Here is a 12,039-nt window from a genome sequence, read left to right on the forward strand (position 1 = left end):
AGACACAGGTGGATTTATGAACAAATGGATACACGTGTGTCAGCAGAGGAGAGTAACACCACTAGTACAAATGCTGAAGACAGGTTAAGGGTTGATGGGGGACAGAATAAACGAGATGGGTTTTGAAAGAGGGAGAAGGAACTTGGCATACAGGCGAGTGGAGGGGAAAGAGCCATGCAAAGGTCCAGAGGCAACAGTGGCTAGGCCATGCCTCGCTTAGTCTCAGGAGTACATGGATATGAGAAAGAGCAGACAGACGAGGAGGAAGCTCCCCAGTTTGGGTACCTGAGAGGGGTTGGTGGCAGCTCTGCCACCTTGGTGGCTGGGGCGTGACTGGCTTGGTTCTTGGGAGTACTCTCTGGGGAGCCAATGCTCTTCAGGGAGATGTTGTCCGAGTCCAAGGCCACTGCCTTGGCTTTGGCTTTCTCCTTTTCCCGATCCGTCTGATTGACAGGGGCTGGAGTGGTCCGCCCACTGGCCACCTTGGAAGGTTCCTTCAGTCTGGAGGGTGTAAGGCCCCCCTGCTTCGTGCTGAGGAGGCTGGGGTCAATGCTGCTGCTAACGGGGCGAGGTCCGCCCCGGCCGCCGGTCACGCTCATAGAACTGGACTTGGCTGGCCGGGGCAGGCTTCGGTACTGGATGTTGGAACGGGCGCCAGGAGCCAGGAATCCGGGCTCCGCACTGTTGGACACATCTAGGCTAGTCTTGCGTCCGTTCACGGGCTTGACAGGGATGCCTGAGGACTTCTGGATCTTGCTGAGAGTGGCTGAACCACCTGTCTGCATGACGGTGGCTGTGCCTGTGGCTGGAGGCGGCTTCTTGTAGCCAAAAGATCCCGAAGTGGAGGGGCGGGCGATGCCGGAGGGAGGCTTCTTAGCATCGCTCAGGCGGTCCCGGCCAGCATCCGAAGAGGAGCGCTGCAGCCCCGTGTTCTTCACTGCAAGTTTACCCTTGTCCGTAGCTTTGCCTTCGGGTTTGCCTGCAAGAGGGCAGGAAAGGAGGTAAGAGTAGCCGAAACTGGCCAATATCCTGGCAGCATCCTGGCAAATCCTTTTCTTTCCCTCCACAGGAGAAGGAAACATTGTCAACGTACTATAGAATTTTGAGGCCTCAACACAGGTAAGCGGGTACTACGTAAGCGGATGACATTTCTTGCCAGAGGAAGGAGACTGGGTAGGAGTGGCCTTGGGATTTTGTTTGTTCGTTTTGCTTTTTGTTATTTTCTCCTTCTAGAGCAGGATATTTCGTTTTGGTTCAAATGGCAGAGGCAACCACAAAGGTTGTTAAGAAAGAAGTGCTTCGAACAACTGGTCAAGGAAGGAAAAAAAGGAGGGGATGTTGAGAGTATGGCCATACGTCCTGGTAAGGAGAGGCTGCAGGGAAATGTGGATGAAGGTGAGAAGTTACCCAAGGGGCCAGCTCTGGGAGCAATACAATTCTGATTTATTGTTTTCTTGGGACCTCCCTGGGAGGTCAAGCAGGTACCTTGTGAAGACAAGTACACCAGCCAGTTGTCTTGGGAAGTGTCAGAAGGCAGGTCAAACTAGTCTCTGAACATGACACACTCCCTCCTCTACCTCTTCGGAGCTGTATGGTTTCAGCTCTGCCACTTAACCCCTTCGAGTTATGTCTACAGTTGTCAGGTGGAGATAGTAACACCCATCTTCCCTAACTCACAGGACTGTTGTGAAGACCAGATCATACATATTAAAGCACTCTGCAAATGTCTGCCGTCATCCTGTGGGTTAAGGACCGTTAAGAAGAGGAGCAACCCAAGAGATAGGTCTTCGCGCTCGTCCCTTCCTTTACTCCAGGCTCACCTGCGACTTTGAGGGCGCTCTGGGCTGTGTGAGTGATGGGGGACGTGACAGCCACTGGTGGGGTCTTGCCCTTCTTCAGGGAACCGGGGTGTCCCAGGCTCACAGGCTTTTTCAGTTCTCCGACCTTGGAGGAATCATCACAGCTCTCGGGCCGCTCTCTCCGCCACTTCGAAGTCCCGGGTTCCATCTTCAGGCTACCACTGTCGTACTCCAGTTTTTTGGGGGCCTTCTCCTCTGACTCACTAAACCAGCTCAGCCCACTTTCAGCCAATGAGCGCTTCTCCGAGTCTGTGCGGAGCTGAGGAAAAGAAGAGAAAAAGCAGAGTGATACGCTCACTTGGGGATGGAAAAAAGGAGGTGGAGGGGATTGATTTTCGTGGCTGGGTGGCCCTGCTCTTTCCGGAGAATTATGTCAACCTAGGGTTTCTACCTACACCTCTAGGGGGCCAGAGAAAAGACAGCCTATGTATCTCAAGGCTTTTTTTTTTTTCCTTCTCTGGTTAGAATAGCTCTTACAGGCATCACTCCAAGTCGGCGTGGGTACTAAATACAGGGGCTCCTAAGACAACAGCTAATGTCTTAGGTGACTGCTTGGTAGCCTCAGGTTTCTTTGGGTCAGCTCTAAAAGGACCTGGCCAAAGGCACAAGGGAACCAATCCCACAGAGTGGGTGGGTGTACGTGCAAACCCGTCTGCCCTGTGGTTCATCATGACAGGGTGGCCTAGGTGTTTGTCAACTCACCACTATTGTAGAGTTCCTGCGAGAAGCAGTGGGAGTCGTTGGGAGGGAGTTGAGGGAGGAGCTGGCATTGAACTCTTCTGAGCTGAGGTTGTCCGAGGCATCACTGAGCCCACTGCTGATAGAGCTGCTTTCATCCCAGCTGTAGGACAGGAGATAAAGGTTAGCAGTTAAAACAGAAGCCAAGGTGGGGCGCCTGGGGGGCTCAGTTGGTTAAGCGACTGCCTTTGGCTCAGGTCATGATCCCAGGGTCCTGCGATGGAGCCCCGCATGGGGCTCCCTGCTCGGCGGGGAGCCTGCTTCTCCCTCTCCCTCTGCCACTCCCCCTGCTTGTGCTCTCCAGTTCTCTCTCTGTCAAATAAATAAAATCTTAAAAAAAAAAAAAGCACAAAACAGAAGCCAAGGCAAGAAATAAAACTGTCATATGCATGGAAGAATGGCTGTATTCCAGTAGACAGACTGGCCAAGAGGAGAAAGCCTGAAGGTTAGTCCTGGGTTTGCCAGTAGCTTGAAATATAATTTGGCGGTGTTCTTTCATAAAAGGAAGAGACTCGGTCTTTACCTGGCAAAGGAAGATGTTACATCTCCTTAACAGGGATACTGTAAAGACCAGGTAATTCTTCGCTCAATCTAATTATACCATTTCTTCTCCCGATCGATGGTCTCCCTCCTTTAGTTACCATGTCTTCGTTCATTTCTGGATGTGTTCTCCAGGTATCTTCCCTCTCTTTTCCAAAATTTTCCATACCCGGTAACAAGGGCCAGAAAAAGATTTATTTTTTTCTTAGGATCCCTTGGACCTATCCCTTCTCACTGCTCCCCTGTTTATACAGTTCCTCGACCCCAGGATCGGGCTTAGCTTCCAAGCAGCATGTACCGCTCTGCTCATAAATGAACCACACTTAAGGTGCTGTGGCCAAGCGGAAGCACCAAATTTGTGCTGAATGGTTTCCTTTTTCTGTCAATTGCTGGGAATATCCGATTTGGGGTATCTGGGAGAGAATGTTGCTGGGTATCTATCTGTAAGTCTTTCTAGAAAGAACCCCAGTTCATATACTAAGTGAAATTAGCACAGCCTCCATCTCTTTGGAGCCTGGATTCTACCACATTCGCTTGGCTGTTCATCTTCGCGTTCAACAACTTTTGCAGTTAGAAAGTTAATTCTTAACCATCTGAACTAAAATAGCCCCTCTGCCATTGATATCAACTTCCTTTTGCTTTCTCCTTATTGGCTGTTTGCAAGTTTCTTCTTCCCATTATTTTCTGAGTTCAAAATCTGTCTCCTGGTTCAAAATTTGTCTCCATGTCCTGTGTTCTACGCCTTCCACCATTTCTGTTACTTCCTTCTGGACCCGAAAAAGTCCTTCAGATTTCATTCAAGTTTCAGAGTCCAAAACTCAACATGGACTTCAGGAAGACTGCAATATGAGAGCATTTGTTTGTGCCTTTAGGAATCGTTCTCTAAATCCTTGCATCTGTGTTCACAGGTTTGTTTATCGGCTTTGCGTGTGTGAGGGATTAAGAGGCTGAAGATGTTTTTTGTGAATTAGCTGGTATCTGGACAATTTTTCCTTTTTGATTTATTTTGAGTTTCAGATCATCATGGAACAAAAGTCAGACATACAAACCATCTAAGTGCTTGGCCCAGATTTCAGCTGGCCTCCCTCTAATTTATTTGCTGGGAATAGGAAAGTGGGTGGTTTGGACATTTGGCTTGGTTGCTCTGGAGTGATTAATCCAAATACATTGAGAAAGAGCAAAGACAGCATAGGGATTAGAACACACTACAGAGTGATTTCAATTTTATTACTAAGAAATACAGCCCTTATTAAAACAAGCAACCTCTTTTCCCCCCACCCATGACATATATTAATCCCGCATTTATTTTGGGCTAAAATATCACAGCCTCTGTTTTGTAGAGAAAGAATACTGAGGAGGAAAGATCAATCCTGGCTTTATGATCCTATCAGTTCTTCTGGGTCAAGATAAGATCTCTGGCAAGCGAACAAACAAACTATTCACAACATGTTCTCTTGGGTCAAAGACAGAGGAAGCTTGTGGCACTGAACCTTCCATCTGAGATTAATTATTGGTAATGAAGGTCTTGGAGTGGAGAAAAGTCTTATGGAAGGGCTCTTGCAAAAAAAAAAAAAAAAAAAAAAAAAAAAGGAAGAAGAAGGGCTGCCGCAGTCTACCAGTCTAAAGAAAACCTTTCCTTTGCCCTACATTTACGGAAAGCCTAACAGGAAAATAAAGGAGGGGAGTGCATCTTCTCAGAGAGGGTTTTCGGTCCTCCTTGCCCAAAAGACATTCTTCCCAACTCAGAGTCTTTTCCTAAAGTGAGAGAGTATCAGCCTAAAATTCTTGGGCAACGTTGGCTAGAGGATTTAAAGATTTCCTAAGAAAATTCCCTTGGAGATTCTGGACAAAAGAAAAATTCTGTTGTCGTTACCCAAGGGTTAAGCACGTCCACTGGAAATGTTCCACTGGAGGGAGCGAATTTTCCTTCCTTAAGGCAAGTGTTAGGGAAGTAATGGATGAGATAGTAAAGACTCAAACATTACAAGGAATTATAGCAGGAAAAAGGAAAAATGCCCCCTTTCTGCCCTCCCACTTGTACTTTTAAAGTAACCACTGTTAACAGCTTCTTGTGCTTCCTTCGAGAATATCCCCATGCTTCTGTGTTCTAGCTTTTTGCTCTCTGGATCTGCCGAATAGCTGACATTATGGCACCACACCTCATCAGCTTGGTTCTCTTTACCAGGCTCTGGAGTTAGAACCTCAGTCTTCCTCTTTGTTGGTTTACTTTCTTCTTTTAGTGAAGTACCTCTTCTAGGAGATTTCTGGAAAAAGATGCTTGGGAAGCAAACTGGTAAGATTTGACACTTTATACAATGTCTTTATTCTGTTTTTACGTGTGAAATTTTGGCTAGCCATAGAACCTAAAGTAGAATTTAAAGCCATTGCTCCATTGTCTGGCCTCTACTGTTGCCATCCTGATCCCTTGTCCTTAATATGTGACCTGTTTCTTTCTCTCTGGAAAGTTTTAGCATATTCCCTGGTGCTCGAAAATATCATTAATGACATGCCTTGGTATGGTATAAAACTATATGAGTTTTATCCATTGAGTTGGATACCTTCCTAGGCCCTTTTAATCTAGAAATTTTCATGCATTATTTCTTTGAGGACTTTCTCCTCTCCATTTTTCAGATCTCTCTTCTAGAATGTCTATTACTCAGATGATAGACTTTGAGGCTGATACTCTGATTGTCTTTCTTATTGTCCAGCATTACATATATTTATTTTTTAACTCTACTTTTTGGGCAGTGACTTCAATTTTACCTTCGGCTGCCTCCGTTAAAATTTTCATTTCTGCTATCGTATTTAAAATTTTAAGGGTACTTAAAAAATAGTATATTGTTCTTTCTTTCAAGGATGCCATGTCTTCTCTTAACTCTCAAAGATATTCATTCACTCATTTATTCGGAGGGGCAGGTTTATAATCTCTTTGTACAGTTTCTGGTTCCAAGTAGCTTTTCTCTGTTTGTATGGGTGAGACTTTCAGGTTACAGACCCTTCTTAGTTGTTGGATGATCCGTGGCTGTTCGTGCATAGGAACAGCCGTTATAGGTTATTTAGAAGCTTTGTGTACATTGGTGGGACTTTGTCAATTATGGTTTCAGTATAGGGAGATGTGATTGGACTTATTTAAGTTTTTTCTCTTGGGGTGGAGGGTCAGATTTCCTAGAGAGGAATCTTCCAAACTCCTGACTGGAGTGGAAGGGCAGTTGCCTTTCAGGAAGTAGCAAAGGAGAGGATCTCAGAGTCTAAGTGTTTCTTACATAAATTTTAAACCAATACTCTTGTTTTTAGTTTCATCTTTTCCCCAGCTCAGGGTCCCTGGTGTCACCAATTACCAGGCTTTTTGAGGGTTCTGGGCTGCAAACATAATGGCTGTGCAGCCTTCCCCACTCCTGGCTTAGGATTCGGCTTTAAGTCGGTTAAATCAGTTCACACTTGCCATTCTGATTTCCAACTTCCCCAAATTTTGTGGCTATTATCTCTTCCTTCTCCTATTCTTTGTCCTTGCCGTGTTAAGACTTAAGGAAAAAAGAACCCCGCCCGTCTTCTCCGCACTGGGAGAGGAGTGCCACAGCCAGTCGTCCCGTAAAAATGGACGCCAGGTGCAAAGTTCGTCTCCACCACCCTGCTTGGTGAGGAGCACCTCTCCGCTGTTGAGTTGAACACCGTCTGCAGTGGTGCTAAAACTCCTGGAGACACTGACAGATGACAGTCTCAGCAGCTCGGCAGCCCCACGTCCCCTGACCTCACTTACTCCCACCCGCAGCTTCTGAACCAGTGCCATTTCAAGGGACATCCACACAACAGCCAAGTTCACTGGGGCTGGGGCTGCCACGGTAGGGGGGCCTGGCTCTGGGGCTGGAATTGGGACTGTGTTTGGGAGTCTCATCATTGGTTATGCCACGAACCCCTTTCTGAAGCAAAGGCTGTTCTCCTAACTCCATTCTGGGCTCTGCCCTCTTCGAGGCCCTACAGCTCTTTTGCCTGATGGTGGCCTTTCTCATCCTCTTTGCCACGTGAAGGAGCCATCTCCACCTCCCTAGGTCTTTCTCCCATGTCTTATCTGCCCTGTAAGCTCTTTTTCTTATACCTCCCCAGGCAGCCTAGGGACAGTGGTTGGCTTCGGATTTGACAGAGGGAAGACAAATAAATAATATATTAATAAGAAAAAAAAGGGGAAAAAAAAGAAACCCCAAACCCTTTATGATCATTTTACCCTTGTGGTAGTTATAAAATATATTAAATTAATGCTACCAGCAGCAAAACACCCCTAAGTGACACTTCACAGAGTTTTGCTCTTTTGGATTAGACGTTCTGATGGGTAGACTTTGAGTAGAGTGAGGAGAGGACGCATTAACTTTGGAGTTCCGTCACCAAACCAGGAAGAGCCAGCAGGAACCATTTAGATGATGTTTTGAAGAATCAAGACCCTGGGAGAAAAGAGGCTGGATGGACACTGTCCCTCCTGAAACATGACTGCCTAAGGGCTAACAACAGAAAGGCTTTAGAAGAGTTTGCAGACTCTCTCGGCTAATGAGCCAGACTTACTATAGAGTAACTGCCTGGTCGTTCAAGATAAGAGGGAGAAAGACAAGCGGCTTAAATATGACACCAGGGGGCCCCTGGGAGGCTCAGTCAGTTGAGCATATGCCTTCGGGGGTCATGATCTCCAGGTCCTGGGAAGGAGCCCTGCATTGGGCTCCCTGCTCTGCGGGGAGTCTGCTTCTCCCTCTCCTCCTCTGCCATTCTCTTGCTTGTGTGCTCCCTCTCTCTCAGATAAATAAATAAAATCTTTAAAAAATAAATAAATAGACATGGCACCAAAACAATAAAGAGGAGGGCAGGGCTCAGAGCTCGGGAGAGCTACTGCATCTGTTACTTGGCGCAAATAATCTCTCTCTGCTCGCTCTAAGCTGGGTTTTGCAATCTTTCTATTTCTCTTTAAAACTGCTTCCTCACATAGATCTCACGTGCAGTAAAGAGGGCTAGGCAGCAACGAGCTAGGTCTAAATTTACTAGAAAAACAGAATGCAGAGAAGTTAATATTCGTTCGTAATCCAGCCTACTTACAAATCCAGACCATCACCAACAGGCAACTGATATGAAAGAGAAATGTCCTCTTGTACGTTTGCACCATTTGCTTTCATGGTGTGAAAGCGCTCATTCTGGAAAGACTGTTAGAGGAATAATGACACTTCACCATTTTCATCCACCCTCGGAATAGAAGAGAAAATAAGTCGGAATCAACAGATGAGAGATTAAGTCAGATATAAACAAGATGATGAAAATGACTCTTGTCAAGGGATATTTCTAAAGCACTGGAACAGGTTATAGCAGTAAATTAAAGATTTTTCTCAGCAGGATATTCATTTTTTCATTTACTGATCGCCTCATATCCTTTAATCCTCCCTCCAAATCTCAAACTTCTCATTTCCTGTTTCCCTGAAAAATGTCAGTTTTTTTTTTCCCGCCTGTCACTTTATCAATAACTTCAGTATGACTTTAACTCTCTTTTCTTTACTTCCCTCCTCAAGAAGTTTACTGATGGTAACCACTTGCTTCTGAAATCTTCTTTTCCCTCTACATTTCTCCTGCTTTTGCTCTGGTTCAGAGCTAATGTCCTCTCACTCAAACCACCATAAAAGCCTTCTTACTGACCCCACTGTCTATAAAGTTTCCCTCCTTCCAACACACACTGAATATAATCAGAAGCCTAATCATTACCCATAAGTGTAGCACTTACCAAACCTTCATTAGCTCTTCATGGTTGATAGAATAAAATCAAAATTGTGAGACCCACTATTCAAGATTACCCATGAGCCATCATTAACATAGGGTGGTGATTAGGAGCACAGATGTTGTAGCCAGACTATCTGAATTCAAGTCCTATATACTCCGCCTAGGATTAAATTAAATTTCAATTTGGCAAACATTCATTGAGCTCCTCATACTTATGTGACAGTTTCAGCGGCATGGGCATTTAAAATGAATGACTATCAGAATGAGCTCACAATCCAAGGAAGAAGACATAGACATGAAATGAATACCATATATGAAGAATAGACAACATACATAAAGAGGATTCGGAGAAAGGAGTGATTCAATTTCCCAACAAAATCCAGAAATACGACTTTGTCATGTTAGGATACAGATGAACACAATGCTCGTCTCCTTTTCCCTAGTCCCACCCTGCTGCAAATTCCTATGTCCTCTAGGATTCCTATCAGGTGACCGGCTGTCTCACCTAATTTCTTTTTGGAAGTACAAGTCTGCTTGAAGAGCCAGTCTTATGATCACTGTGCAATCGTCTATGTCCTGCTGAAGATTCTGGAGTCCTGGCAATATTACAGGGACTTGACAACAATGTACACAAACCCTACCTACTTTCCATGGGTTTCTCCCTAGCTCTGCGTTTTGAAATCTTACGTTTCTTCAATGCCCAGATCAAACCAAGTTTTCTATGAGGCTTTCCATGATCTTCCTTATCAGAAGAAATCTCATCCTCTTTTACGCACACTAGACTGTATTTCCTTGAGGGGTAGGACTGAGTCTCATTCATCTTTGTACCTGTCATACAATATCTTATACATAGTGGGCTTGTACACATTTGCGGACTTGAACTCCTGGCTTCTGTGAAAGTAGTAATGCATAGGGAAGGGGTTACAATTTTGGAACTGCTTCTTACCTATTCTCCAAGAATGATTAGTAGTTTGTTACCAAGAAATCCTTGTTTCAGAGGGAATTTACAAACATTCTTTTTTTTTTTTTTAGAACTTCCAGTTCTCTGCCTAAACTCTCCATCTATTCAAGAATATAATCCACCTTTTCTACTAGATCCTTAAAAATATTTACAGAAAGCATTTTACAATGTTGTCTGTTAATTTCAATAGTAGGGTCATCCGTAGGTCTGCTTCTATTGACTATTTTTTCTCTTAGTTATATTTTCTACCTCTTCATGAGTCTTATAACTTTTTATCACATGCCAGATGTATGTAAACAAAGAACGGCAATACATATACCTAGAAAAGATGTGCCCCTTCCTCCGTCAGGCTGTTAGGAGGAGCTGAGTCAGTCTTATCTGTAGCAGAGCTAGGTCTGGGCTTTGTTGTCTCTTTGGTTAAAGTCAATGCACCACTGGTTTCAAATGTTTTGAGGGTAGGATCAAGATTGTCTCAGTAGGGCTTGGGATCTGATCATAGTGAGACTCCCAATATCTCTATGCTTTATAGCCCCGCCCCCAGCTTTTTGGGCTGCTGTGGAGTTCTCTTTACTCTTGGTGGTCTGCTTCTATATATTCAGTGAAGGGCCACTGTGCTTTGAAGGGGTCTTTTTTCTATCCTCCTGCCTTGTTCTCAAATTCCTCTGTAGTGTGTTACTGCTAGGGATTCAATGAATGCTCTCTGTACACTGGGTAGGGAGGGGGATGTCTTTCTCATCTTTCTGCCCTGCCCTCCATTGTCAACTTGCTGCCATTGTGTGTATTAAGCAAAGTCCTCATGGGAAAGAATGAGGGGTGGGTGGGTACGATATTTGCTCTGGGATTTAGTTTCCTTAGACCAGCCAACATGTAGCCTTCAAAAGTTTTGTATGAAGTTGAACTACTTTCTCCTTATTCTCACCTATGGTAGGTTTACTCCTCCTGCTTCTGTGCCTCTAGAATGAAAGCTGGCCATGCATTTTTTTCTCTCCTAGGAAGGACTCGTTCCTTTCTGGAATTTAGTTCAATTTGAATACTTTGCATTCTTAGTTATTTGTTAGTTTTCTAAGTTATGTTTGTTATTTATCCAGCTTATTCTTGTTATTTGGGTGGGAGTGCCTGTATTGTGACACTATACCATTCCTTTCAATAAATCAGCTTCTTGAGGGCTAATTCATCAAACCCTCCATCTAGGGCTGTAAGAATAGCAACAGATTCCTCTTTCTGTTCTATTGCCCACTTCCTGGCACTGATATCACAGTCTTAGGAATACTCTGGTGCACCCCATCTCCTCTGCAGGATGAAAAGAAGGACTGTGAGGAGGCCAGCTCAACTGAACACTGTTCTGTTTGTGTCTGTACAGACACATGGCAATGCACAGGACAGGGAACACTCCTCCCCTCTGGGAAAAGCACCAACACTAACGTAGCTCTTGGCTAGGACTGGCCACCCCTCCCAGACTTCTCTCACACAGTCTGCTCCCCATATTTCAGGTCCAGCCATTCCACGGAACTTGAATAGCCAAGGGAGCCTGCAGACAGCCAGAGGGCCAAGGGTGTGGGCTAGCTAGCGGGAAGGGTGGACTAGCTTGTGACTACATAGGAAAAAATCCTCATTGCTTCTCTAGCACAGCATGGTTCTTAAAAGTCAGACTTGAGGGGTGCCTGGGTGGCACAGGGGTTAAGCGTCTGCCTTTGACTCAGGGCGTGATCCCGGTGTTATGGGATCGAGCCCCACATCAGGCTCCTCCGCTATGAGCCTGCTTCTTCCTCTCCCACTCCCCCTGCTTGTGTTCCCTCTCTCACTGGCTGTCTCTATCTCTGTCGAATAAATAAATAAAATCTTAAAAAAAAAAAAGTCAGACTTGACTACTGAATCGTTTCTCCATTTGTCCGGAATATATATGCCTGGTGAGTCAGTAACCAAACTTCACTGATTATTTACCACTTAATGGATAAGAGCTCTGTACACAGAAGCTGACTTTCTCCTCTGAAAGTGGAGAAATATCTATAATAGGCTGGTTTTAAGAAATGGGATTTCGGGGGGGCGCCTGGGTGGCGCAGTCATTAAGCATCTGCCTTTGGCTCAGGGCGTGATCCCAGCGTTCTGGGATCGAGCCCCACATCAGGCTCCTTTGCTAGGAGCCTGCTTCTTCCTCTCCCACTCCCCCTGCCTGTGTTCTCTCTCTCGCTGGCTGTCTGT

General features: G+C 45.3%; 1 protein-coding gene and 1 pseudogene across 6 annotated transcripts in view; one reads left to right on the plus strand and one right to left on the minus strand.

The window, feature by feature from the left end:
• NAV1 (neuron navigator 1) overlaps positions 1-12,039 on the minus strand; it is a 242,771-nt gene that overhangs the window by 32,664 nt on the left and 198,068 nt on the right. For all 6 annotated transcript variants that reach the window (XM_045787682.2, XM_087857252.1, XM_045787676.2 and 3 more), the window contains 3 exons: positions 2,562-2,700; positions 1,821-2,118; positions 286-979 (listed from right to left, as the gene is read on the minus strand). In XM_045787682.2, the coding sequence (XP_045643638.2) occupies positions 286-979; positions 1,821-2,118; positions 2,562-2,700 (1,131 nt within the window). The remainder of the gene's footprint in view (positions 1-285; positions 980-1,820; positions 2,119-2,561; positions 2,701-12,039) is intronic.
• Positions 5,412-7,160, plus strand: LOC123785847 (ATP synthase F(0) complex subunit C2, mitochondrial pseudogene; annotated as a pseudogene).

Source organism: Ursus americanus, chromosome 2 (genome assembly GCF_024610735.1).
Source record: "Ursus americanus isolate L20-20 chromosome 2, mUrsAme1.1.p, whole genome shotgun sequence".
Lineage (NCBI taxonomy): Eukaryota > Metazoa > Chordata > Mammalia > Carnivora > Ursidae > Ursus > Ursus americanus.